The sequence below is a fragment of the Drosophila yakuba genome, chromosome 3R, assembly GCF_016746365.2.
Source record: "Drosophila yakuba strain Tai18E2 chromosome 3R, Prin_Dyak_Tai18E2_2.1, whole genome shotgun sequence".
Lineage (NCBI taxonomy): Eukaryota > Metazoa > Arthropoda > Insecta > Diptera > Drosophilidae > Drosophila > Drosophila yakuba.
The window spans coordinates 12,515,459-12,539,727 of NC_052530.2; the positions used below are offsets into that span (position 1 = coordinate 12,515,459).

The 24,269-nt window shown below is 45.2% G+C and overlaps 4 protein-coding genes and 1 long non-coding RNA gene across 8 annotated transcripts; 2 read left to right on the top strand and 3 right to left on the bottom strand.

Moving 5' to 3' along the window:
- Positions 1-3: 3 nt before the first annotated feature.
- On the bottom strand, positions 4-2,649 carry LOC6536574 (arrestin domain-containing protein 1). Its single transcript, XM_002097114.4, has 4 exons — positions 2,339-2,649; positions 1,118-1,485; positions 528-1,059; positions 4-465 (listed from the first exon to the last, which is right to left on the bottom strand). The coding sequence occupies exons 1-4, from the start codon at positions 2,451-2,453 to the stop codon at positions 107-109; spliced, it is 1,374 nt and encodes a 457-aa protein (XP_002097150.1). The 5' UTR covers positions 2,454-2,649; the 3' UTR covers positions 4-106.
- A 692-nt stretch (positions 2,650-3,341) lies between these two features.
- LOC6536575 (arrestin domain-containing protein 17) lies at positions 3,342-14,901 on the top strand. The gene is made up of 3 exons (XM_002097115.3): positions 3,342-3,910; positions 12,001-13,392; positions 13,484-14,901. Exons 1-3 carry the CDS (start codon positions 3,796-3,798, stop codon positions 13,540-13,542), a joined length of 1,566 nt encoding a protein of 521 aa, XP_002097151.1. The 5' UTR covers positions 3,342-3,795; the 3' UTR covers positions 13,543-14,901.
- On the bottom strand, positions 5,223-10,479 carry LOC6536576 (GTP:AMP phosphotransferase AK3, mitochondrial). Of its 3 annotated transcripts, none has more exons than XM_039375759.2 (2): positions 10,341-10,479; positions 5,223-6,252 (listed from the first exon to the last, which is right to left on the bottom strand). In XM_039375759.2, the coding sequence occupies exon 2, from the start codon at positions 6,217-6,219 to the stop codon at positions 5,569-5,571; it is 651 nt and encodes a 216-aa protein (XP_039231693.1). In that variant the 5' UTR covers positions 6,220-6,252; positions 10,341-10,479; the 3' UTR covers positions 5,223-5,568. The 3 variants fall into 3 exon arrangements, with proteins under 3 accessions (XP_039231693.1, XP_015047841.1, XP_002097152.1); XM_015192355.3 differs by lacking the exon at positions 10,341-10,479 and adding an exon at positions 7,017-7,559; XM_002097116.4 differs by lacking the exon at positions 10,341-10,479 and adding an exon at positions 7,010-7,555.
- On the bottom strand, positions 7,902-11,815 carry LOC6536577 (tetratricopeptide repeat protein 14 homolog). 2 transcript variants are annotated; one of them, XM_002097117.4, is made up of 8 exons: positions 11,201-11,815; positions 10,931-11,142; positions 10,625-10,836; positions 10,341-10,559; positions 9,774-10,240; positions 9,392-9,680; positions 9,302-9,310; positions 7,902-9,148 (listed from the first exon to the last, which is right to left on the bottom strand). In XM_002097117.4, exons 1-8 carry the CDS (start codon positions 11,466-11,468, stop codon positions 8,059-8,061), a joined length of 2,766 nt encoding a protein of 921 aa, XP_002097153.1. In that variant the 5' UTR covers positions 11,469-11,815; the 3' UTR covers positions 7,902-8,058. The 2 variants fall into 2 exon arrangements, with proteins under 2 accessions (XP_002097153.1, XP_015047842.1); XM_015192356.3 differs by lacking the exon at positions 9,302-9,310 and having other exon boundaries at positions 11,201-11,814.
- Positions 14,902-18,648: 3,747 nt separating the features above from the next.
- Positions 18,649-23,523, top strand: LOC120321814. The gene is made up of 2 exons (XR_005561535.2): positions 18,649-19,033; positions 23,340-23,523. It is a non-coding gene; the product is annotated as an uncharacterized LOC120321814 (long non-coding RNA).
- The last annotated feature ends 746 nt before the right edge of the window (positions 23,524-24,269 follow it).

Consider the following 24,269-nt stretch of genomic DNA (forward strand, 5'->3'; position numbering starts at 1 on the left):
ATATTACTATTGCTGGCACAGGCACAGCGTTGCCACTTACGCGGGCTTTCTTGTGTATTTCGAAATGGCTTACAGAGTAGTATACAAAATGGTTAGAATTTGGTGCCTATTTCCACCCAATGCCGCCAGTGGAGGAGGCGGCTGGAGCACTGGGCGTGGGTTTATAGTCGGGTGGTATACTGAATCCAAGCACCTCAAAATTACCGCCTGGCGGAGCAGCAGCGGGCACATTGGTTGGATATGGTGGCGATTTTTGTGAGGCTGGCGACACAGGATTGGGTGTGAATTTCACAGGTGTAGCGGGATGCGGCTCCTCTGCCTTGGGATAAAGACTTGGAAAGTTGGCTGCCCCGTTGGAACCATTAGTTCCGGGCTTTCCATCAAATGGGTAGACGGGATATCTTGGCTTAAAGGCGTTGGCCTCGAATTGCTCCTCACTGACGTCCTCCTGGAAGTTGGGTGCGCCTAGGTCGCAGAAATGCAGATTAATAAGGCTATCAATTCTGCTTTCCTTAATGGAAACCCACCTGGATGAGAGGCACCACTAGGCTGGGCCTTTTCCGCCCCGGGTCCCTTGTCATCGGCACTGCCCAGCAGCGGCACTGTGCCAATGGTTAGGGGGAAGTCCATGACCAAGTCCCCGCCACCGTGAAGCTTGAAGGTCTTGGCGATGAAGCGCAGTGTGTAGCTGACTCGAATGGGATCCTTTTCGCTTTGTGTGGATGGCGTAGTTGGCGGCACCATGAGGAACTCATCGAACTGGGCCTTGTTGTGCTTCAGCACCTCACCACAGTGCTTGTCCGCCACCCGAGATTCGGTGATCTTTAGCTGCTCCTTTGTCCCCGATGAGTTGGCTCGATACGAGACGTTCTTGAGCAGACGCACCTTCACGTCCATGCACTGCACATCCGACTGGTTGTCCAACACCAGATGGAAATGGATCTTCTGGCCGGGCACATAGGCGGAGTAGGAGGTGCTCACGTCCATGATCATCGGTTTGTGGGCACCAAAAATTGAGCCCCACCAAAAGCTCTTCGACTCCAAGCGCTGCAAGGGTTCCTAAGGAAAGTCGACTTTAAGTTGGCTTATCCAGTTCAAAAGCAGAAAGACCACATACCTTGTACTCCAGTCGCTTGTTAAGATCAAGTGGCAGGATGACCGTGAAGCACTGCTTAAAGGTGTTGTTGTAGCGAACCGCGCGATCAATGGTCAGGGTGACCTCGTGCTTGATCTGACCATGGGCACCATTGAAGGAGGTGGGTGCGTTTGGCGGAATGGTCGTCCGGAAGGGGAAAACGTACTTGCCGGTGGGCAGCTCCAGCTGGGAGCCACCGGCCTGTCCGTAAACGGGCTGGTCAGTGCTGTAGTAGACCTCGGTGGTGGTGTGGGTCACCAGCGACTTGGTCGTCTTGCCATCCTCGCCCACTCGCTCCTCGCTCTCCTGCCAGCGCGTCTCGCCGTATCCATTTATGGTTATAAAGATCGCTGCAATTGGGTTAATTTGTCTGTACTGTCAGTACTGCCGGGTATGTAATTCAATTATGCATTTAGTTTAATTGCCGCCGACCTTGTACCTTTTGTGTGCTGCGGATGTGGAATTGGATGTAGTATTGGAAAATGGCTCAGCTACAACAACTGTTTGTTGATTAACTGACAACAATTCCGGGAATAATTTAGGCATAAGCATAAAATAAGCGAGTGCTACCTAAAAAAGTTCACCTTCGAATTAGGGTGCTGCTGAAGCTCGACTGTTTGATACCCCAGTAAATATTTGATTTGATTATGATGTTTGATATTTGAATGAATTGAGTAATTCATTTACCCGAAAAGTAATAATCAAAGGTATTGAAGTATTTTTTCATTTGAAATATTTAATGTGATTGTGATATTTGATTGTGATATCCATATATGTATCTACATGAATTACGCCTAATTCACCCAGAATGCTACCTATAGAGTAACCTGATGAGTAACTGAATCAAATCTCTAATAATACAGACGGCGTACGCAGTTTCAAAACAAAACTAGTTTTTCGCCGCTATCAGATATCCGAAGCCAGCCAAGCGGCCACATGTGTGTATATAATGTTGTATATAAACTTACTTTATGTATATAAACAATACACATCTTTCAAACAGACCTGCCGGCAACAATAACAAAGCAGCAACAATATTAATGACGCCGCGACTACGCAACGAAAGTGGATGAGAATGGTATGGGTATGGGAATCAGAATTTGAATGGGCATGGGGATGGAGATGGAGGGGGATGACGTCATGGCTGCGAGTCCATTAGAATATGTATTCCGACTTCTTCCGTATGTCTGTGCAGCTACTTACAGCGAATCGTCTTAGGACGCTCCGTGACCAGTTCCGCCGTGCCGGAGATTAGCTGGCCGGCTTGGTAGACACCCAGGGGATTGCTGTCGAAGACGAAGTTCACCTTGCTGCTCATCCTGTCCAGAATTGGCTCCTTGGCAACGGTGTATCCAGGCGGTATCTAGATATCAAATTCCGTTCTATGTTTGTTTTGTTGATATAGTTTTATTGCTGGTTGGTGGGTAGAGGTTGGGTTTCGAGAGATTCCGGCTCAGCGGCAACTCAACTCGCGAGCACCGAACGCGAGCAGCTCAGACTTAATACTGAATTATGAAAAGTCGCTGGTGAAACGTGAAGCTATTTTTCTTGTGTGAGAGGGTATGCAAGTTGGAAGGAGAAGAAGGGACTGAAAAACGGGGAAGTACACAAAAAACTAAATGGAAAACTATATACATATGTATGTATCATACAAAAGCTGCGATTTTGGTAATTCTGATTATTACTCGTCCTGATTACTATAAATATTTTATGAAATATTCAAAATGTTACATTACGTAAATTATAGTATTTTATAGCTCATAATTATATTGGTTTTTTAAGGACCGCTAGAACGGTTATTATCGGGTGTAGAATTGCCTAGGAGAGGGATGAAATTGGAGATCGCATGTTATTAAATAAAGCGCATTCGTTTATGTTGTTGCAGAATTGACATTTGTTTGACTTTGCTTGGAGGAATTTGTTGGCATGGGTCAATCTGGCTGGTATGCCCAAGACGTAGTGTTATGGATTGGTTTGCTGGATTCGCGGTAATTTCACGAGCTTTGTGGCCTTTATATAATCGGCGATACCAAGCCCGTTTGTATTTGTGTTTTTGTACCAGCTGGACGTTAAATTTATCAGTTTGAAATACTTCCTCACTAACCGATTCAAAAGTCTGCAAGTTAACCGCTTCAGTCGGCCAACCGCCAGGTGGCAATGCTGCGCAACAGCTGTTTCTGCTATCGACCGCCGCTCTCGCGGTTATCGAAAGAGAGCTGCTGCTACAACAAAAAAGCGTAACTCTCGGATCTCGTAAATTTATAAGAAATTTAATTATTCAACCCGCCAGCGGTCGACTGCAATCGAATTAAATTAGCCCGGGGTGTGCGACTAACACATGTGGGCCACTGCGAGTTGATGGATATCGAGATTCCCCAAGAATTGGCCACAATCACCGCGAAAAAGCTCAAATTCTCCGCGCGGTGTGTGTAGTAAAAGCAAATCGTAAATCGTAAAGCGAATGCGTGTGCGTGTGGTGGTGCTACTATTCTGCATATACGTATACTTTAGGGTGGTGCGGGCCGTGGTGCTGCAGTGCATCCATGTACGCTTCGATGTGGCGGCATTTTGATGACGAAATTATTTTTGGATAAGTGCTTGATGAGAGTGGCCATCATCAGTGGAGTGGAGTCATCACCATCACCACCATCGCCAGCAGAATGGAAAGCGAGCGGCTGCGAATCACGCTGGACAGCGCGGATCGGGTTTACTTCGCAGGCGACATAATTCGCGGCGAGATCTGGATGAACGTGAACAAGCGCACCAAAATACGCGGTAAGTGGCAGTAGTCGAGCATACCCTGCCGTTTACTGGCAGGCATATCTTAAAGCCCGGCTTGCATCATCCGTGACTCAGGCCGCTGTAGACACGGAGAGAAATAATGTCTAAAATGCGTTTGCCATTTGTCATTTGCCATTTGGACTACATTTAAAACCTTTATATTGCACGTTGGGCTCTTAGTTTATGTTAATTGGTATTGTTTACATGAAATCGTATCACCAAAAAGATTTCGCTTAGATTGACTTATCTAGTATAAACAAATGTGGTTTTCAACGCAATTGGCTAACATGTACTCCACAAACCGAAATGTGTTTCTGTTTTGTCAGCGGTTTTTAACCCATTGTCCGCCCAATGGCCAGCTGGACTTTCGTTGCGGCCCCATTCGCATAAACAAAGAACTCCATCAGTTAACAAAGCACAGCGGCCATTTTATGGGGCTTCCTCCCCCTCCGCTCCATCGCAATGTCGAGATTCTTGCTCGCAAATTCCTTCAATTGCCTTCGGCGCTCGCCTTTCATTCATCGATAAGCATTCAATTGCCGCCCGATGCATTTGCAATTGAATTTCTTTTCGTTCTTCACGACTCTTGAGTGCTGGCATTTGTTTCAGGAAATGCCAAACCAAACGCACCGCGCGGGTGCGAGCGAGAGGGCAGAGGGTGCGGGCATGTGCGAAGAGAGGCGCACTCAGTTGGCGTGCCGAAAATGCCGTAATATGGGGCCAAGCGCAAAGTCAGGTCTAAATGACAAAGAGAGGTGAGAACGCGCTCTCAGTACAGTGGGGGCCAAAAGTAATTAAATAGTATTTAAATGTACTAACAGAGTATTTATTAGAGCCAAAAACAACTAAAGGCAAGATTATTTAAAATATTTATTATATTATTCTTTTAATATTAAGAAGTATAACTTTTTAACATGTGGATTTTAACATTTACTTTTACATAATACAAACAAGTTTAAATCTAACCTAATTGTGCGCCCTTAACTGTCTAATAAAGCGCCTCTCTGTTGTGATTTGCCACTATACAGGTGTGCGTGAGAACAGCAGCTGGTTTGCTGCATGTGTGGGTATGAGAGCGCGAGAGTAAACGGGAGCGCCACACTATCCCACATCTTTTAGAGTTTAATGCGCTACGCGATAAAATGAAGGGCATTTGGGTGACATCAGGTGAAGCCATAGTGCCAAGTGTTGACTTCACGCATGGGGCCAAGTGTTTGTGGACGTTGTCTAAAAATAGATCGACGGCTGTCCGTTAACTGCCCCAAAAGTCAAAGTCGGCTGTTATGGCGTTATCAGCGCAAATATATATTTTTATATATGTATATACATACATATAACCAACGCGATTTATTATCAGAGCACAGAATACGAGTACAAAAATATTTTTATACAAAAAAGGGGGAGCTGCAAGACATGCTCATGAGGGGAATGATTTGTGTGGAAAAAGGAATACAAGACGACAGCTGCTACATTGTAAGGCTTCGCAATTACATTAATTATACGCCTGTTCCTTTTAACCGGCCCACAAACATACATATTACATACGTATTCATTTATATATATGTATATCTAAATATGTTATGCACTTAATTGAACACAGCAGTTTATCGTTAGTTTGTGCACATTGGATGTCATTGGGGGTGGTCCCCTTATTACGCATTTATGCGGTCGTTGAGGTAAAGCTCCATCCTCGGCCAGATCTCCTTGGTCTGTTTGCCCTTGAAATTGGCAACCAGGCCCTTCTTTTCGTACCAGGCTATCACCGGATTCATCAGCTCATCGTAGAGCTGCAGTCGCTTGGCCACCACCTCTGGCTTGTCGTCTTCGCGTTGCGTCAGCGGCTCCCCCGTCACATCATCCCTGCCAGGCACCTTGGGATCCTGGAACCCTATGTTGTACACCCTGCCGGAGGGCGCATGGATCCAGCGATTTCTGACCCGGTCGATAATCACATCGTGTGGAATGTCCAGCGTGATCACGGCATCGATTTGCTCGCGGGCGGCCAGTGCCTCGGCCTGGGCAATATTGCGCGGGAATCCGTCCAGGATGTAAGACCTGTTGCCCACCTCGGTTATCCGGGCCAGCGTCGTTTTGGTCACAATGCTATCGGGCACCAGCTGACCTTCGGCAATGTACTGCTTCGCCTTTTTACCAAGATCCGTGTTCTTCATGATGTTCTGGCGCAGGATGTCGCCCGTGGAGATGTGCACGCATCCATGGTTCTTGCAGATCAGTGTTGAAATAGTTCCTTTGCCCGAACCGGGGGCTCCGATTATCACAGCGCGAAAGATTTTCGTGTACATTTCTGGGCTCTAGTTCCTCAACCTCTTCTTGAGCTGCAAGACAAAAAATTATTTATTATTAGGTACTGGAATATATTTACTATGATATGATATAAAATAAGATATCGGTTTATCTATTCAATAAAGAGCTGTTTTTTTGATTTAGGGTCAATAACTCATAATCTAGGCTGTAAAACCGAAATTATTCCAGTTGACCATATGCGACTACTTCTATGGGCGCGATAAGATTACCTAGCACGCCACAATTGTTTGATACAAAGGTGATGAAGGTTATAGTTTTTGCTATAGCTTATGTGTTTTATGACTAATCACGGGAATCTTGCCAAAGATTCCATTCAATTTGCGACCACACACTGCAATAAAAAACCACTGCGAAATATAACCCTAAATTACTTGTCAGCTGTTGTGCCCGTGAACCAACATGCCACATGGCAACAAGTGTAGCGCACACACTTCAAAGAGCGCCACCAGCAGCAACAACAACAACAAACAGGAGAGACAAGCGTGGCTTTTCAGCCTTATGTTCTTTGTCTTCATGTATAACCAGATATTGTTGTTGTTGTCGCCCGCTTATCGTCCAAAGTCCGCACGGAAAATTATAGACACTATACGTATGTATATATACATATGTATATGTATGTGTTTAGTGTTAATATCGCGCGTGTTGAGTTCTTTTTCCGCAATTCTGCATTTCTGCACTGCACGCGGCCTTGCACTTTTACTGGCGGCTTTCATTGTTATATAAATTAGCAGCTGGTAAAACCACCTCCTTTCTGCATTTCACACTTACACGGCACCTTGGTTTCTGGGAAAAATTTCGGGTGTCCGCCGACGTATCTCGGTAGCAATTCTCGCCCGCGTACTAATTTGTGCGATAACTTGTCGCCGTAAGTATTCTAATTTCGTGTCCGCAGCTGCGGCGTCCGAATTGTGTTTTTTCTTATTTTTTGTTTGTTCCGCTTCTGCCGGCTGGCGAATATCAAATGAAACAAGTCGTTATCTTTTTCGTGTTTGCTTGATGCTTGTTGTTTAGCTTCCAGGCTTGGCTCTCTCGCCCTCGCTCTCGGTCTCTCAGGAGCTCCAACCAACAGCCGGTTGTTCGTCCCCTCTTTTACCTCTCGCGCTCTCCCTGTTTCGCTCAATGCGAAAGTGCAGCGTGCAGTGATGGTAAGGGCCACTGGGGGGATAGATATTGCGCTCTCCGATTTTGGGGCTCTCTCTCACTCTCACTTTGCGTCACTTGGAAGTGATTGCAGTTTGGACTTAGTTCCTTCCATATGCAAAATCTGTGATATCTGAAATACAAAAATGCCAAACTATTTTTTTTTTAGCTTTGTATGTTCTTATCTTAATATTGATTAATTTCGCAAAGGTACTCGATTCATATACTTACATGTGTAATTTATTTGTCACTAAAAAATATGTTTATATAATTACAATTAAACTTTTTTTGTTAGATACATTTTCAAAGCTTCTCTGAATATTTGTTATATTTTATTAACATCATTACAACTTTTTTTTTTTCAATATTTGTTTTGTTAGGCATTTTGTTTAGTAGGCATTTTATTTAGTCCATTTATTTTATCACAATAGTTATTTCAGTTTAATGCGAAAAAGTAATATTTAATAAACTTACCAATTTACTTATTCTCTGAAAAGAACTAATAATCGACTGATAGTTATTAGTTTGTAATAAATTCGCTTCGCAAGCTTCTTTATTTAGTGACCAAAGAACAATTGCCAAAGGGAGCGTTTTACAAGTTTGAATATCAAAATCAAATGTACGCTATCAGCTAAAAGGAAACTTAAGACTCGTACTACGTGCAAGCGTTGAGGGGTCTACTCCTTGAGTTCCTTGGTTGCCTCAACGTGGCCCTGTTTCCGCTCCATCTGCGCCTCCTTGATCATCTTGTCCACCTGCTCCACCGTGGGCTCGGCATTGACCGCTGCTTTGCCGGCATCTCCTCCTTCATCAGCACTAACCTTCTTCGGCGGAGTAGGTGCCTTCTCATCCCTGCCATTTGGCTCCACGGCGCGGGATACGCTGCGTGTATCGTGATTGAACCAGGAGTACTTGTTGCGATTCCCGGTGCCGCGATCATGGCCCATACCCCTCGGTGGGTAGCGAGACTGATAGCGACGGGCACTCCGACTGCGTGAGCGAGAACGGCTTCGGGATCGACTGCGTCGATAGCGGGATGCCGGGGAGGGTGTGCGACGAGGCACAAACGGTGAGGGAGTTCGACGTTTGGAAAGGGGCGAGGGCGAGCGCCTTGGCACGAAGGGCGATGGCGTCCTGCGACGATGAAAGGAGCGCGAACGACGAGTTCGGCGATTACGATAGCGTCCAACGACAAAGCGATTTCCGTAACAGCGTGGAGTGGGGCTGCGCGAACGGGAGTAGCTGCGTCGGCGACGCGACCGTGATCGGCTTCTCGATCTGGACCTCGAGTCAGATCGCCGGCTCCTGTGCCGCGAACGCGAGCTCCTTCCACGCCGACGCGAGCGATGACGAGAGCGACTTCGCGAACGGCTCCTACTCCGGGAGCTGCTGCTCCGTCCACCCTTCAGTGGTTCCGCTGGCGCTGCTAGACGCAACATTCCCAGCTTGTCCATCTGCAGCGGTCGCTTCTTGATCTGAAAGGAGAGCTTGGGCGACGTCTCCGGCGGTTTCTTTTGCTCCATAAACTTGGGCGCCGGAGGTGGCTGGCCGCCGCCAAAGCCAATAACGGTGGCCGCATGTCGCGATGTGCTGGGTCCCATGGTGTCAAAGTTAGATTTTTTCGATGGGACTACTGTTTTTTTCATTGGCGGCGGTGGGGGCGGTGACTCTCCTCCTCCTCCTCCTCCTGCTCCTGCTCCTCCTTCTTTTAGATAGGTCTTGATCTTGGCCTTGAGTTCCGCCTCGCTGCTGGTGCTGTTCATCAGCCTAAAAGAAACACAAACTGTGGTATTAACTCCGTATGTCATAATATTAAACAGCATTGACAACAAAACCGAATTGTGCATCGCAGATTAGAACATCGACTAAGATGCAAATGCAAATTAAGTTCGGAAGTCTAGCCGAATTCCTGGTACATACTTGTCTTGCCTATCGCAGTGGGTTAAGCAGGGAGATCTCAAGAAAATGTATACTTATTGTGCGCAGTGCATCTTTTGCTGCAAAACTCACCTGAAGGCCTCCTGGAAGTCCATCTTCTTAAGCAATTCCATGGGATCCTCCGTATCAGACTTGGTCCTGGACCTCCGTCGCTCCTTCTTGTCCTTTTTTTTCTTTCCCTTCTTTTTGGCCTTTTTGTGCTTGCTTGCCTCGCGCAGCAGCTTCCGCACACTCGACACGGTCTCGTCGTCGTCCAGACGGAACTCATTCGCCTTCTGGGCATCAATGACGGCCAACTTTTCATCTCCCGAGTGTTTTTGGGCATAAAATGGCTGACTAATATTTGACTTGGCTTTTCCAGCTACAATTGCGTATAAGTTATCGGTTTGAAGCGTGCGGGGGGGATAATAAACCGTGAATCAGTGCCGTTGCACTGACCCCGACATGTACTCACCCGAATCCTCGCATTCACTATCACTGGCACTCGATGAGGTGGACTCGTCCGAGGAGGGGCCACCGGTCAAGTTAATCGGCTCAGTGCTTATTCTATGCTTACCGTCTCCACTTCGCTGCAGTGCGTCCAAGGACTGGCGCGCCTCCTCGTGCTGTGGCAGCAGATTCAGGCAGTCGCTATAGGCCTTCACTGCCTCGGGTATGCGATTCTCCTCTTCGTAGCTGCGACCCAGAGCCACCAGGGTTTCGCCCATGTACTTGCGCGCGTTCACGTGATACTTGTTCAGGTGCAGTGCCTTCTCAAAGTCCTGCAGCCCTTTAAGAAAGCTGCCGCGATTCGCGTAGAGGGCACCGCGGGCCACCAGCCCCTCAACATTGCGCGGATCAATGTTTAATGCCTTGTTCAGGCACTGAAAGGCTTCGACCTGTTGGCCGTTCTTAAAGTGTTCGATGCCATCAGCCACGGAGCTGATCAGCGGCCAATCAATGAAGGTGTTGGGTGCGATAGGGTGTGCGAATGATGGAATGACAAACACTCTCAAGGCTTAAGATCAATAGATGGACTTACCGGAAGGCCCACTGGGAGGCCTGCTTCTGTCGCAGCTCCGCTGCATTCTCCGCCTCCGGGAATCCCGCCCTTAGATGTGCCATCAGTGACAGATTCTCATTTGGCTGCAAGCCGTTCAATTGGAACAACAAATCGTAGTTTGGATTTTCAAACTCCAACGCTTTGTTTAGCTCATCCTCGTAGTGAGACGCAGATGGATGCTCCACGTTGTGGATTTTACTGCAGAGAAATCAGTGGATTAGCAGGATGGCAGTTGTTGCTTTAACGGGATGTGGACTCTTTACCGATAATACTTGGGCAACTCGTTGAGGTCGCAGAGACCAAACTTTAAATCCGGCGCCTTGTTGAACATGCCAATCATGTTCAGAGTGAGACGCTCGGTATCCGCAGATATGTTGTTGATCTCACAGCGCAAGATGTCGTTCTGGGCGAAGCTACGCGGACTGCCCTGCTTGTCTAGTGGCAGGGGACCCCAGTAGTCCTGCAGGATCACGGCCTATGGCAACAAACGGGGTTAATAGAGATTTAACTAGACAGCTAGAGGATTTGTCTTGCCAAAATGAGTTTTGGCAGGCATAAGCTGCTTTTACCTTAATGGGAATGTCGGCCAAGTAGGCGCGCTTGGGCTCGGCAGTGCAAAGTGGCCTCACGATGAGACGGTTGCCGTTGGCCAACCTCGTCACCTGCGTGTAGATGATGTCGCCCTGTTTCAAGGCAGACAGGCGGTGCGCCCATCCCTTGCGTTTGTCCTTCACGTTGAGGAAGAACTCGAAGGGCGGCATCTGGGCCATGTAGGTGTTGCCTGCAAGGAATAAAGCACAGCCGTTATCACCGACTACAGTTGACAGCCGTAAACCCACCTTGTGCCAGCACAGAGTCCTCCATGACATTGGCCACCAGGGTGCGATCATACAAATCGGTGGCCTTCCTGGCCAGAAACTGGTGCATCTTCAATCGCTTGGCCCGCTCCTGGAAGGTGAAGTACTTCTGGCGCTCCTGGTACACCTCATAGTTCACCTGGGTGAGCCCCATCACACGCAAGTCGTCCACGCCGCGCTCATCGTCCCAGATCTTCTGGAGCGGCTGGCCGTGGTAGCCCAGGGCATGGCCGATGTACTCGGTGTTCATCTTTGCGGCGAGGACCTCTCCGCCTCACAGCATTTAAAGATCAAGGTGTTTTAAAGGGCACAGGTTTTTCAAAACGCGATGCGGCAAAATCCGCACACGATTTAATTGGGCGAGAAAATGTCGGCACCGGTTTGCGTTGAATTTAACTGCGTGCACTGGGTTCCCAGACACTCGATGCTTTTGGAGCAGTTCACACTTTCGATTGTCCTTAGTCACTACACAACAATTCGCTTTTCAAGAGTATATCAGGCATTTACAAAACGATTTTCTGATTGAATTCCTGCTGCAATGTGAAAAGTACGTGAAAATATCAATAGGCCCGTCCTCCCTGCCGCTTAGAATACCGAAACGCGTCTGAAAAATGTACAGAAAATGCAGCCACACTATCGATAATATTGAGACTTGACAACCCTCATGTGGTGCTGGCACTGGCTAAGTGAAACGGGTGGCAGCGCTGCTAGGGATGGAATCTCCGCTAATTTAAATTTAAAACGTTTTAATTTTAGTAAAATAAACTTCACTTTCTTTTCAGCAATCAAGGTGCAGGTCACTGGCAAGGGAAAATGCAAGTGGATGGAGATCCTGCGCAAGAACTCGAACAACAACGAGTACTCCCGCAGCCTGTTCTACACGAGCAAGGAGGTGTACGAGCACAGCGAGACGCCTCTGCCGGATTTCGAGCCGCGTGGCCTGGAACTCTCGCCCGGCGAGCACACGTTCATCTTCGAAGTGGCGCTGGGTCGCCAGCTGCCATCGAGTTTCAAGGGCAGCTATGGCGCCATCAAGTACAAGATGCGCGTGCTCATCCAGCGACCGTGGACCTTCGACGAGCGCCACACGATTCCGTTCACCGTGGTAAAGAACATGCCGCTGCAGCCATCACAACGCAGTATACCCAGTTCGCTGGAGAAGCAGGTGACCAAGACGATCAGTTTGTTCGGCACCAGACCGATCACCCTGCTGGCCCTTCTGCCGGAGGATTTTGCGGTGCGCGGCGAACCGCTTAGGATTTGCGCTACTGTGATCAACAACAGCACCACCGCCGTGGAGAAACTGCGCTTCACCGTCCTGCAGTACGTGACCTACTACAGCCATGTGCCACTGCGGGTGCAGAAGGTGGAGTGCATCGCGGTGGCCACCAAGGAGACGGGCTCGGTGCAGAAGAAGACCGAGCGGAGCTTTGCCCACGAGCTGCTGCTACCCGAAGGAGCTCAGCCCACGGATGAGCAGATGAGCGGCGTCATCACCATTGTATACGAGCTGCGTGTGGAGGCGGTGCTGCGTGGCTTCTTTAAGAACTTGATCCTCAATCTACCCTTCAAGGTGTACTCACAGGATACGTCGAATAGGCTGAGTTCACTGCGTCCGCCGCCACCGCCGCGGCCAAACGATGGACCACCTGGTCCGGATGCGGGCTCCGGCAATCCGTTTGAGCCCGCCCTGCCGGTCTACCCCTCACTGGACTCGTCCATTGGCTCGCCTTCGCACTCCTCGCAGTTCAGCGAGTGCAGCTCCATCAACTCGATAACCTCGGACTCCTCGGCTGCCACACTGAGTCCCGCCGTGGGCGGTGGAGCCAGTGGCATGGACATGTCCTACACCTCGGGCTCCCAGTCGTCGCAGTACGGCAGTCCCTCGGCCAGGGCTAGCTTGCGCAGCTCCAACGTGCCCTACATGCCCTACTCGTCCAGTCCGCTTATGGTGCAGTCGTATCCGCCACCCCACCTGCCCGCCTACCCGCTGCCGGAGTCTCCGCAGTACTCGCTCCTTGCCCTCACACCACCGCCGGCGGGAGTGGTCGCTGCACCGCCAGCAACAGCTGGTGGAGCAGCAGGCGGAGCACCGGGATACAGCCAACTGCCATCCACGTCGGCCTCAGCATCGTTCCTGCAGCCTCGCCAGGCGCCTGGAGCCCATGAGCTGCGTAAGTTGCTCCTCATTTACCGGTTGGCTGCAACCTTACATCAAACAATAGTTTAGTATGTCTGCTTATATTCTCGTATTTTTATTTTCAGCACCTTCCTATGAAGAGCTCTTCGGCCTGGCCAACGCTCCTCCGGGAACTCCAAAGTAGGGAGTGATAGACAGTCCTGAGCAGCCACCCAGTTACGTCCAAGCTTTGCCTAGACATAGAGCTTCAGGTTTACTTTATAGTGTTACTGAGTATCAGAATATCGAATATATCCTAGACCTACGCTTCGAGCACAAACCATATGCAAATTGTGCACAAATCAAGTTATGTAATGATGTAGCACTTTCATTTACTCCTCTGTTTGCACCGTTTTTGAAACTCAGTTTGGATAAGGCAAATCGTTTTCCAGTCTGATATTATTTGGATATTTTTTTATACACCTTGATATTGCAGCACGAAATTGCACTTACATATTATTTAACAAATCATAACACATATTGCGTAAAGTGTTTCTTTAAACAGTTGAATAAACTGGTTAAATTCTTCCGCGATAACTTGACAATAATTTGATTCGTTTTTTTGCCTTGTCCTTTATAATTTGAATTTAAACTGTAAAAAACTAAATAGCGAAAACATTTGAGGGTCTATAATATAGTTGCGAAGTAGATCGAATCCCAAGCGAAAACAACCAATTACTTTTTTCTAGGTATACATATTTTATACGAACAAATTCAAAATTAGTTTAAAATATGAAATTGTTTACCGAAATGTTTAGGTAAAAACGAATTTTTTCTAATTTATTTATCTTTTGCAATCACGAGAATTTAACTTTCGAAAGTCTGTCTTCGGTTGAACTCGATTATGTAATACGTTTAGACAGCCAAACCTTGCGCATTTCTAAGAATTGAATCTTGCGAATTACTCAAAGACTCATGAGTATTTATGTTACCACGCACAATACTCGAAACAAATTTCCTGCCCGCCCATTTATCTTCCATTTCTTATTTATATACATACATACGTCCAGCTCTCCAAAGATTCTGATGAAAACGGTTTATAGAACTAGTGTCTCAATGAAATTCTATACCAAAACAGGTCTAACATTACTATTTATTTCTCTCACTGCATTACGTGTTTAGCATTTAAGTACTTAAGCACAAATCGAATATGTTGAAGGATGTTTTGATGTCTCGTGGACGCGAAGAATCAATGAATCAATAAGCTTTAGTGCCTCTGTATGATGAACAAATCGAATGGTTATCGTTATGATACACAAATGAACAATTTTTATACAAACATTACTGATAATCATCGTTTGAATGCAATGTCAACTTTTAGTTTTAAGTGCACGAAAGTATATTATGTACGAACAAACGATTTCGTTGAGGTGCTTTACAAATCACTATTTTTGGATACCAACTTTTTGTTTTTCCTTTGAATTTAGTGCATGTGGACTAAATTTGAATATGATTTACACACACGAAAAACTGAATAAAATGTTAATATAATTACAAAAATGAACGTGATTCGCTTTTAGCTAATAATTGCATAGAGGGATATCTTTTTCAGCTATACTATTATTTGTGTATGCCTATTAAGTGTTGTTATAAGTCGGTCCTAAACATTTTGGCTACTCCCTAAAATGGGGATTGTTAAAGCAGGTCATGTATGTAACTGCCTTCCAGCGATGGACAGCCCCTCAAAAGGGCGGACTTCTTGTACGTGCTAAATTACAATTTCAAGTGCTCGAGGGAAAGTGCGTTGCCGTCGCCCACGCAGCTACCTGTGTCTGCTGGACCTGTTTGGCTGGACAGGTGGGTGGTCAGGTGGGTGGTCAGGTGGGTGGCCAGGTGAACTGGGGAACGTGTGCGGCTTTTGTAACAAGTAACGGAAGTGTTAAGTCAGGTGTAATTGTTTTCTTTCATATTTTTTCCAGTTGCGGCTGTCGAGGGCGACAATTTAGTTTGCCCAACGGCGCTGGGGGAATCAGAGTAACCATAAATTATACTCCACATTGCGATGGGGCTGGCTGCCTTCGGGTGCTCTTGGTGCTCCATGGTGCTCCTTGGTGCTTCTGGTGTGCCGCATGAAAGGCATACATAAACAAAATTGTTAAATAATAGCGACATTTAGCGGAAGTGTAGTGCCTGCCGCATTCTGAAAACTTCAGCACGCGCGACAAACGATCGCGCTCCTTATTATTTTCCACAATTCACTCCCTCGCGTTTCCATTTCGTCAAATTATAGAGGTGCTAGAAGCAAACTCAGCTCACCCCACTTTCGGTGGGGTACTTAATGTCTTAATCGCTCTTGGGCTTAACTTCTATTTGACTTTCCAGCGGGGGTGGAAGGTTAATGATTTGTTGACCGATTTGAGGGCGGCATAGTGCAATTTGAGGCTTTGCTTTCGGCATTGAACGCGCCACTAACTGATATTAAGTATGCGCCACGTGTGACACTGCCTCTGCCCTGAAAGCGGATTTAGATTGATAAACTTGTGCGTGTTTTAAAGTGCTAAGAAATGTGAGCAGATGTATGGACGAACTTAAAAAGTTTTAAATATAATTACCCAATATTGTTTGATTTCTATTTGAGTAATGTATGTATATGAATAGACATTAATTTATAGAACAACTTAAGATTTCAAGTAAGGGATTCCCCAATCCCATTTCCCATTCCAGAAAATTGCAAGTTTCGCCCCCGTAATCAAAATGTAACTACCGAAAACTTTCTACCCATATGGTAAGAACGGACAATGATTGAGTTTTTATTAAAAGTCGAGCACACACGCCAGAGGATCCGCATCCCGTATCCTGGAGTCCAAAAACCAAAGCCATCTGCGTCACCGAATCACTGGGAATTAGTTTATTCCACTGTCCGTCGAGACAGAAAGGTGGGGGAAATCGAAGGAAGGAAGCCAAAAGAGCATGTTAAAGAAGGCCGAGCACATGGCCTAATGCCAAATAACCAAATCAAAACTAATCAAGCAGAAGTTACTGCAACTGCCGCACAGCAGGTGGCATCCGATTTTCCAAGGGAAAACCCCTCTATTCGGTTGGGTGTGCTGGGGAGTGGGGGATGGGTGTGCTGGCCACAGTGAAAATGGTTTTAAATTGCTGCCTGATTGTCTTTCAAGTTGGCCCCACACTTGTGGCGCTTTTGCTCCTTTTTGTCGCAGCAACCGTCTCTCGACTGTGACTGAAATTTAATCAAGCGTTGAAATTTTTGCACGTACGTATTTCTATTTCTATCATATTCAATGGCCGCTCCAATTTCTGGCTTTGGTCACATGTGTGGCTCTCCGTCCGTCGTGGTCACAGTGGGTTCCATTCCATTCCAACCCACATCCTCATCCTCGTCCTCATCCGCGTTGATTTTCCCCACTTGTGTGAATGCTCCCGCAACGAACTCTGCGTTCGTTTTTGGGGCAACAGTTGCCAAAGACTGTGACCTCCGTTCCGTGCCCCATGCCTTGCCCCATTCCTTGCCCCATCCAAGTAAGTAAGTATTTTTTTAGCTGGCCGCTTTATTAAGCTTTTTTGTTGCCTGGCAGCCAGCTGTGACGGATTCGAGGAGTTGAAGTTTGTTTTCGTTTAGGGGTCCTTGTGCAGGGATTCCCTGGAAGGATGGTTAGTCATGCGATAATTAGCGGGAACATGTTATTACAGGAAACACAGGGGAATGTGCAGTACAAGTAGCCCATTATAATGTAATAAATTCAATTTTTAAAGCACACAACTAGTAAACTACCCTTTTGTGCAAAGTGCTAAACAGAACGTTTATATTCCGGCTATTTTAATATAAAAATAATATCAGTTTCGAGACATGGCCGCATATTTATTTATGTGAACTTGATATTTGTTTAGCTTAGTAATTTGTCACGTAACCATAAACGCGTAATAGCTGTTCTTTTATTATTAATATAGTTGCAGAGCGATCCTTTGGCGCTACTTATTGTGCTTACATATATTTATTGGAACGAAGCACAATTTCATTTATTTGCCACCGAAGTAGCAGCATCTCGACTTGGTTTTAATATCAATTTGACACAGTTGTTGGCCTCCACGTGCTGTTCACTTTTCTGTGCAGTTTGATTGCCCACCAGCCATGGTGGCAATTCAGCACCACCATGGCACCGCCACCACCACCACCAGCACCACCACACAATATGTTGCAATTTCTGTTAATTTCGTTATTGAGACACGTTCGCACGAACTGCGGGCGGGCACAGCTTTTCGCTCGAATTCCCTCTGCGGTGCCGGAGATGAACTGCAGCTGTCCGGCGGACGCAGAGGAATTTCGCAAGGAATGGGAATGGGGATCGGGTTTGGAAGCGGGGTTTCCCATGCCCCAAACTAAAAACCAACTGATGGATGCCGGAGGAGCGAAGTTTATCCACTGGCCGATTGGCAAAAGAAGCCACAGCAAAAGCTTGCGGTGTGTGCATATAATTTGATATGCCGGCAAGCTAAAAAGTGGCCAAGAAAGAAATCCCCAACACAGCCAATTTCCAAACTGGCCAATAGCCAGTAGCCAATAGCCAATAGCCACTAGCCACTAGCCAGAGGCCACAACAAAGAACTCGAGTGCTGAGCAATTTATGAGAGGAGAGTTTAAGCAGCCGAATCAACTGGCTCTTTGCCAATTAATATGGCCTGTTATGGAGCGAGCTAAGTCCATTTAAGTGTGAAATACTTAAAAAGCAATCGATGGCCTGTGGCTATGCATTTTAGCCACATGTGTTCATTATTTTTTTTTGGTTGTGTGTGGGTGGGGATTTCCCTAACGATTTTCAATCAATTTCCCAACTGACTTTTAATTGACAATTAAAACACTTTCGGCGGCGGCGACTAGCATAACATTTTCTTTGATGATGTAACGCGGCAAATAAACAAATGCGCCACTTTTTGTGCACTTTCGCCAGCTGTGTGTGCGCTCAGTCAATAAATATGCAATTAATGTGCAAAAATCAACATAATCAAATTACGAGCGTTTGATTGGTTAAATTGAATTTATAATGATGGCCGAACCGTTTTCGCTGTTGGATAATCAGTTTAGCATTGTAATGCCAGAAAGTATTTGTATCTGTATCTGTGGCTCAATTCAAATTGTTCGCTAAACCAGAAACACGTATAAAAACACGCATTGCGAGCGGCTAGTACGAGTATGTATGCAAATAGGTAAAACATTTATATGCATTAACACTTTAATCTGTGACAGGGCTGATTTTATACGCTCAATTGAATTAAAGATATTTGCTGAAAACAATTTTCAGTATAAAAAAGAAAAAGCAAATAGCAATATTTATGTAATGAATGTCTCGTTTTACCCGCAATCCAATTCGAATTTATTGCACTTAACTTGTGCAAAATGTTAACATTTAATCAAATCAAAACAAGCTAACCAACCCAATCTCATGCCCATATCTTTGGATAAAACGGCAAAAAACGCAATAAATATTTGATTGGTTTTTATGGCGGAAAAAAGCGAAAAATGCAAATAAAAGTAAATAAAAACATATGCATATAATTAGTAGCGAGCTAAAAGTTTGATTTGACCAGTAAAATTAAACGATGAAATGGAAACGGCATGGAATAAAATCAATTTTGCACTGAGAATGAAATCGAGTCGAAAATCCAAGCAAATGCCATATGTAAGAAGCTACAGTAAGCCAAAATTTAGCAATTTACAAAACTATTTAATGACATTCAGCAAATATTTCTAGCTTTATTTGGTAATATGTAAACTTAGCTCCTACAAATTCCTGTGTAGATCAGTGAATTATATGAATATTCAAATTGTTGTTAAATGTCAGTACGTTTAATTTGTCTGCTCAACGCAAAAAGCAAATATTTAGCAACAAATACGTTATATTAAAAATTTGTTTAATATCGTTAGATGCGTTGGCGGAAACTGCTGCAAATAAGTGGGATAACTAGGAATTCCTCACCAGCCGCAGGACGAAAATCGAAGGTGAAATTCAAGAGATGGAGAAGACAAGCAAATCAAATTAGATCGGAATGTTCCGGTATGCCAGGCAGAGGGAAAAAATACTTTTCGACCAACGAAACCAGTGGGTCCAAGGCCCAGTCGGCCACATTCCTGTGGTTGTTGCCACTCTACCACTCCAAAGTGTCCTTGCCGGGCAAATATCCAAATTAATAATAGCTATGGCTGTACAAATACTCACAGTGCCCGGCGAAAGTTAACCGACGGTAGCAGTTGATTAGTCTGCCATGACAATGCCGAGGATTTTTCACATTCCATGTGCAAATTGATTCAATTATTGGCATTTAATTAAATGCAAATAGAAGCTGCCCACCTGCCCCCGCCCCTCTTCGCTTTTGCCCATTCTGCGACCGCCAGTTTAAAGAACTTCATTAAAATGCCAGCCCACGACGAAGTGGAGCTGGAAACCAAAACCAAATATTTCGTTCATTTCATTTTGTCAAATTTAAATGCCCCTTGACAAAAGCTTGCTCCACTCACCGCCACACGAACTGAATCCCCTAGATCTGCACTAAAAAAAATTGGGTTACAGAGGCTCTTGAAATCCCAGAAAATTGCGAGAGTTAAATCTAAGAATATTATTAAGTTTCAAATGTTTTGAACATTGATTGATTCAAAGGCAAAACTAATATTTTATTCCTCTTATAAATGAAGTTTAAGCTTATGTGTAAATGTAAAGTTATGATACTTAAAACGTTTAATATCTGCTTGCTTGAAAGGTGACTTTTCAAATAATCCCAACGGCCTTTTACAATTAAATCATATTTTTTCATCGTGTAGTTCTTAGCCCATGTAATTGTTGTCCGTCTGGAGCAGCCCTGCAGTTATTTGCATTCAAATCGCAATTTTTGTCTCATTAGAAAGTGCGCGAGGGGAGTGGCAGTAGGGAGTTGGGAGTAGGGAGTGGAAGTACGAAGTAGGGAGTGATGGGAAATAGGGATTTGGGAGCAGGGAAAGAGCCTGGCCATCACATTCCTGGCCCTCGAACATTCAGACATTGTCAGCGTGGCGAACGACGCTTAAGTGTCCCAAAGTTGTGCCGGCCACAGAGCTAAATGAATGCCAACAAGTCGAGTCTGTCGGCAAGGGGGGCTGGGTTGCCATGGGGGTAGACTATGGTGGTTGTAGGGGGAAGGGGCGTTCTCTGCAGCGGAGAGTGACAAGCCAGTCGTTATCGCCCCAGGGCTTTAGCTTAATTTCACTTCAATTTTCATTGTACAATTTTCGCATTTTTCGATATGTTTCCAAGGAGTTCTGGGGGGCAACTTTCGAGGGGGGTTCTGGCTGAATGGCCGGGCTAAGGGTTGCTGCTCTGCAAACTGATATTGCCTTTTAAGTAAATCAATATCAAATGCCTGGGATTTAAGTTTGCCCAGTCACAGTGAAAAGGAACCGACGATTTTGTTCAGGGAGTTCATACTCTTACGCAAGCTATATTTAAAATCGGGAACGATAACAGCCAGTAATTTATATGTTTCAGTAGAGGTTTAACTTATATCACAATCTATCTTAATAAACTAGGTTTAATTAAAGGCATATAAGCACCCACAGCTACGTATCTTTGAATTGTATAGTTCAATCGTGTAGTATGCATATTAGGTTCGATGAAGGACTTAATTTTAATGCTGAATTGAATATCTACTTAGTTATTCCCTGAAGCAAGTGAGTTAAGATCTCCATTAGATTGCATGTACCCCTTGGACAAATTACAAAATGGAGCAGCTAAAACGACTGTTGCCGCTGACTTCATCAAGCAAATTTTGCGATGATGAATGGGAAAAAAATTCGTCCAATTTCTTGGCTTTTTTGTTCTTGCTTTGCGGTATTTACGTGAAAGTATACTTTATGTGAGCGCTTTTAATTTTGCAAAGTGAAAAGCAAATTTGTCACATTTTCCCGCTTTTCGCTTTTCACATTCTGTTATTGGATTGAGCCGCATTTGATGAGGCTGCGGTTTCCGAGGGTCGAGCCCCAAGGAGTGGGACCAAGTCGTAGCGGGGTTAATGTTAATGCTAATAAATTATACGACAGCCTTCAAATTGAAATCCCGCGCAGACAACTCAAACGAATTTAATTGAAAAACTGTTTTCGCCGCTCCGCGCGTTTTGCATATAAATCAGTGAAAACGAGGGGCGGCGCCCGCTGCAACAGTTCCACCAAAGAGGGGGGTAGTTGCTGAATAGCTGGGTGCTTGTACCCCCGCCCAACCCCACTCCAATCCATTTCATACCATACCATACTACCATGCCATCCAATCCAATCCAATCCGATTCAGATCCCGATGTCCAGGGCAAAATCGCGGCTAGTTAGACGCTCGAAGCTCACAAGCTCGCGTATTCTGCATTTGGGCAAACAAACGCGACTCGCACAGGTCACTGCGTATCCAGAGCACACTGTGCAGTGCACTGAAAAAAAAATAGGCCAACTGGCCATGCAATGACAAATTGCAGATCATTCTGCTTTGTTTGTAGGCCATTTGTCTGTGACTCAACTAGAAACAGCTAAAAGTCGGCCAGCACATATAAACATTTACATTTTCCATCTTAAGCTGATCTTAATTGTTTCAAGTGTACTTGCGATACTGCTCTAGTGTGCCTGTGTGTGTAGCGACTGCCACGCCTCGTTCATGTAAAGTTGCCGGGCTCTTTCAATTAGTAATTTGTCAGCTGAATTCGGTACTCAGGCCATGCAAATTATTCTCTAAAAATACATATATGTATGTCTAGTATATACTCGTATAAATTTATACAAAAATCCTCACTAGAATGCGTCTATACAAATCTGTTGTAATTCAATTATAAACTAGAAAAACCGAAATAAAAATACATAGGCACACATATAAACATTTCCATAAACTCAATGTCCCCGTGCCTGATATTTGCAATTTGTATTTATTTTTTTTTGTTGAGTTATAGCTGCAGATGCATGAACAAGTCAAATATGCAGGGATTTAATTAAAAACCTCCCACAAAGCTGCGATTTTTTAATTTTGTGCCATCCTGCAGGATGTTGTATAAATTGGCATGACTGCTGACTTTATTCAATTTCTGTTTATAAGCTTTTCGAAGCATATGTTTTTTTCTTTTGAAAAAGACTGCTGCAGAAATTACTATATAGACTAATTAAGCTATCAGAAACTACGAGACTGACTTTCATAAGTTTTGTAATTTAAAGGCTAGAAATAGTAAATGAAATAAAATTCGAAATGAACGTGATTATGTGAGCAGATAAGTATTTCTGGTAAGTGCTGAATAAAATTATCCAATTGAGTTATAGCTTTGACTTTCTTTTCGACTATCCATTAATAGCGAAAAACCCGCAGAAGTTGCTATTTTATTTTCTTTCTTATGCTTTGACTTCAATGTTGTTCTATGACTTCCCATGCCAATTTGTGGAACATTAGCAGCCTGACTTATTTATAACTTATGTGTAGTTGGCCCTGGCAATAGCTGAATTGCCGCTGGGTTGGCAATAATGCATATGGAACTCCATTGCCGTGTAGGCTTAGGCGGGCGTATCCGAGTGAAAAGGGGCGTGGCACCCGCCTGCCAGTAGTCAAACAATATAGCGACGGAAGTAGCAAATAAAATTCAAATTTGTGCCAAAGAGTTTCGAGGCAAGAGAATTCACTATTTTCCAGCGTTCCCATGAGTTGATTTCAAAACGCTAATGTGTTCCGTGTGTGTGCAGCTGTGTGTGCGTGCATCTGTGTGTGTGTGGAAAAGCGCTTTATGGGACTTCAACGTGTGTTGGCGGTAATAAATTTCTCCCCATCTCTCTTTCACTGCCTCCACAGCATTTGGGATTCTCATTTTGCATTTATTTCTGCTTCTATTGTATGCCTTCCGTGAATGTGTGTGTGCGAGAGAGTGTGTGTGTGTGTGCCTGCCATGTTCGAGTGCAATATTATTATGCTAATTATCTTTTTGATATTTCAATTGAAATTACAGTGCACCTGCCGAGACTGCTGTGCCTCCAAAGCAGTGTTTAATACTATGGAAACTGAATCCGGACTCAACGGCTTGCTGCTAGATTTTAGTTAATATTTTTAGTCCATTTCCTACATATATCCAAATTACATCCGAGTTGTTAAGAAACAGCGTCTAGTTTGAACAAGTAATTTGTAAATGTAAATTCCCTCATATATACTCTGCGTATGGCGGTACACATTTAATGGCGGACTGAATAATGAAAAAATTATTGGATTTTGGCCACAGGACATTACCGACGAAAAGTGGAGCCGTTTGAATGGGCTCACCAATACGAATCAGTTGGGACTTTTGCGACCGAAATCGGGGCAGACTTTAATGGCACAAACGCAGCTGCTTATTAACAATAATTTCCCCAAATGTGCGGTTACGTTTAAGCCAACAAACGCCAAAAACGCCGGGCAGTAATAAAGCTCACTCGCGCCTCTCTGTGTGTGGGTATCTACAATTATTAACGTGTATGACACACACCCACGCGCACACACACACACAGATAGGAGTATTTGGATCCCGGGAAGGATGAGCAAACATGAAGTGGTGGGCCAATACAACACGGCTTACACATATTCCCTCCGAAGCGAGTGTGGCAACAAACAAGGCCAACAAATGTGCGAATGGCTGGTGATGGTGGGGGTGGTGGTAATAAGGCAATGTGTGTGCGGTCCACATGAATAATGATAAATGGGTAAGTGCTCGGAATCTCCTGCTGTTGCTTTGGGCCTTTTGTTGGGCAATTAAATTAAACTTAACACTGCCAGTGGTCCAAACTGTATCCAAATGATACCATTCGCAGCAGCTGGTTTGTCAGTTGGCGTGCACGCGGGCGGGGGCGGTGGCAGTGGCGGGGGCGTGGCATTGGCCATCAGCAGTTAACGCAGCTAATTATAAGTA

Coding starts and splice junctions, on each gene's coding strand:
- LOC6536575 (XM_002097115.3), top strand. CDS start 3,796: ATGGAAAGCGAGCGGCTGCGAATCACGCTGGACAGCGCGGATCGGGTT. Junction 3,911..12,000: donor CAAGCGCACCAAAATACGCG/GTAAGTGGCAGT, acceptor CTTTCTTTTCAG/CAATCAAGGTGCAGGTCACT. Junction 13,393..13,483: donor GCCTGGAGCCCATGAGCTGC/GTAAGTTGCTCC, acceptor TTTTATTTTCAG/CACCTTCCTATGAAGAGCTC.
- LOC6536574 (XM_002097114.4), bottom strand. CDS start 2,453: ATGAGCAGCAAGGTGAACTTCGTCTTCGACAGCAATCCCCTGGGTGTC. Junction 1,060..1,117: donor ACAAGCGACTGGAGTACAAG/GTATGTGGTCTT, acceptor GACTTTCCTTAG/GAACCCTTGCAGCGCTTGGA. Junction 466..527: donor TAGTGGTGCCTCTCATCCAG/GTGGGTTTCCAT, acceptor TCTGCGACCTAG/GCGCACCCAACTTCCAGGAG.
- LOC6536576 (XM_039375759.2), bottom strand. CDS start 6,219: ATGTACACGAAAATCTTTCGCGCTGTGATAATCGGAGCCCCCGGTTCG.
- LOC6536577 (XM_002097117.4), bottom strand. CDS start 11,468: ATGAACACCGAGTACATCGGCCATGCCCTGGGCTACCACGGCCAGCCG. Junction 10,241..10,340: donor GCCTCCCAGTGGGCCTTCCG/GTAAGTCCATCT, acceptor GCCGCTGATCAG/CTCCGTGGCTGATGGCATCG. Junction 9,681..9,773: donor TAGTGAATGCGAGGATTCGG/GTGAGTACATGT, acceptor ACGCAATTGTAG/CTGGAAAAGCCAAGTCAAAT.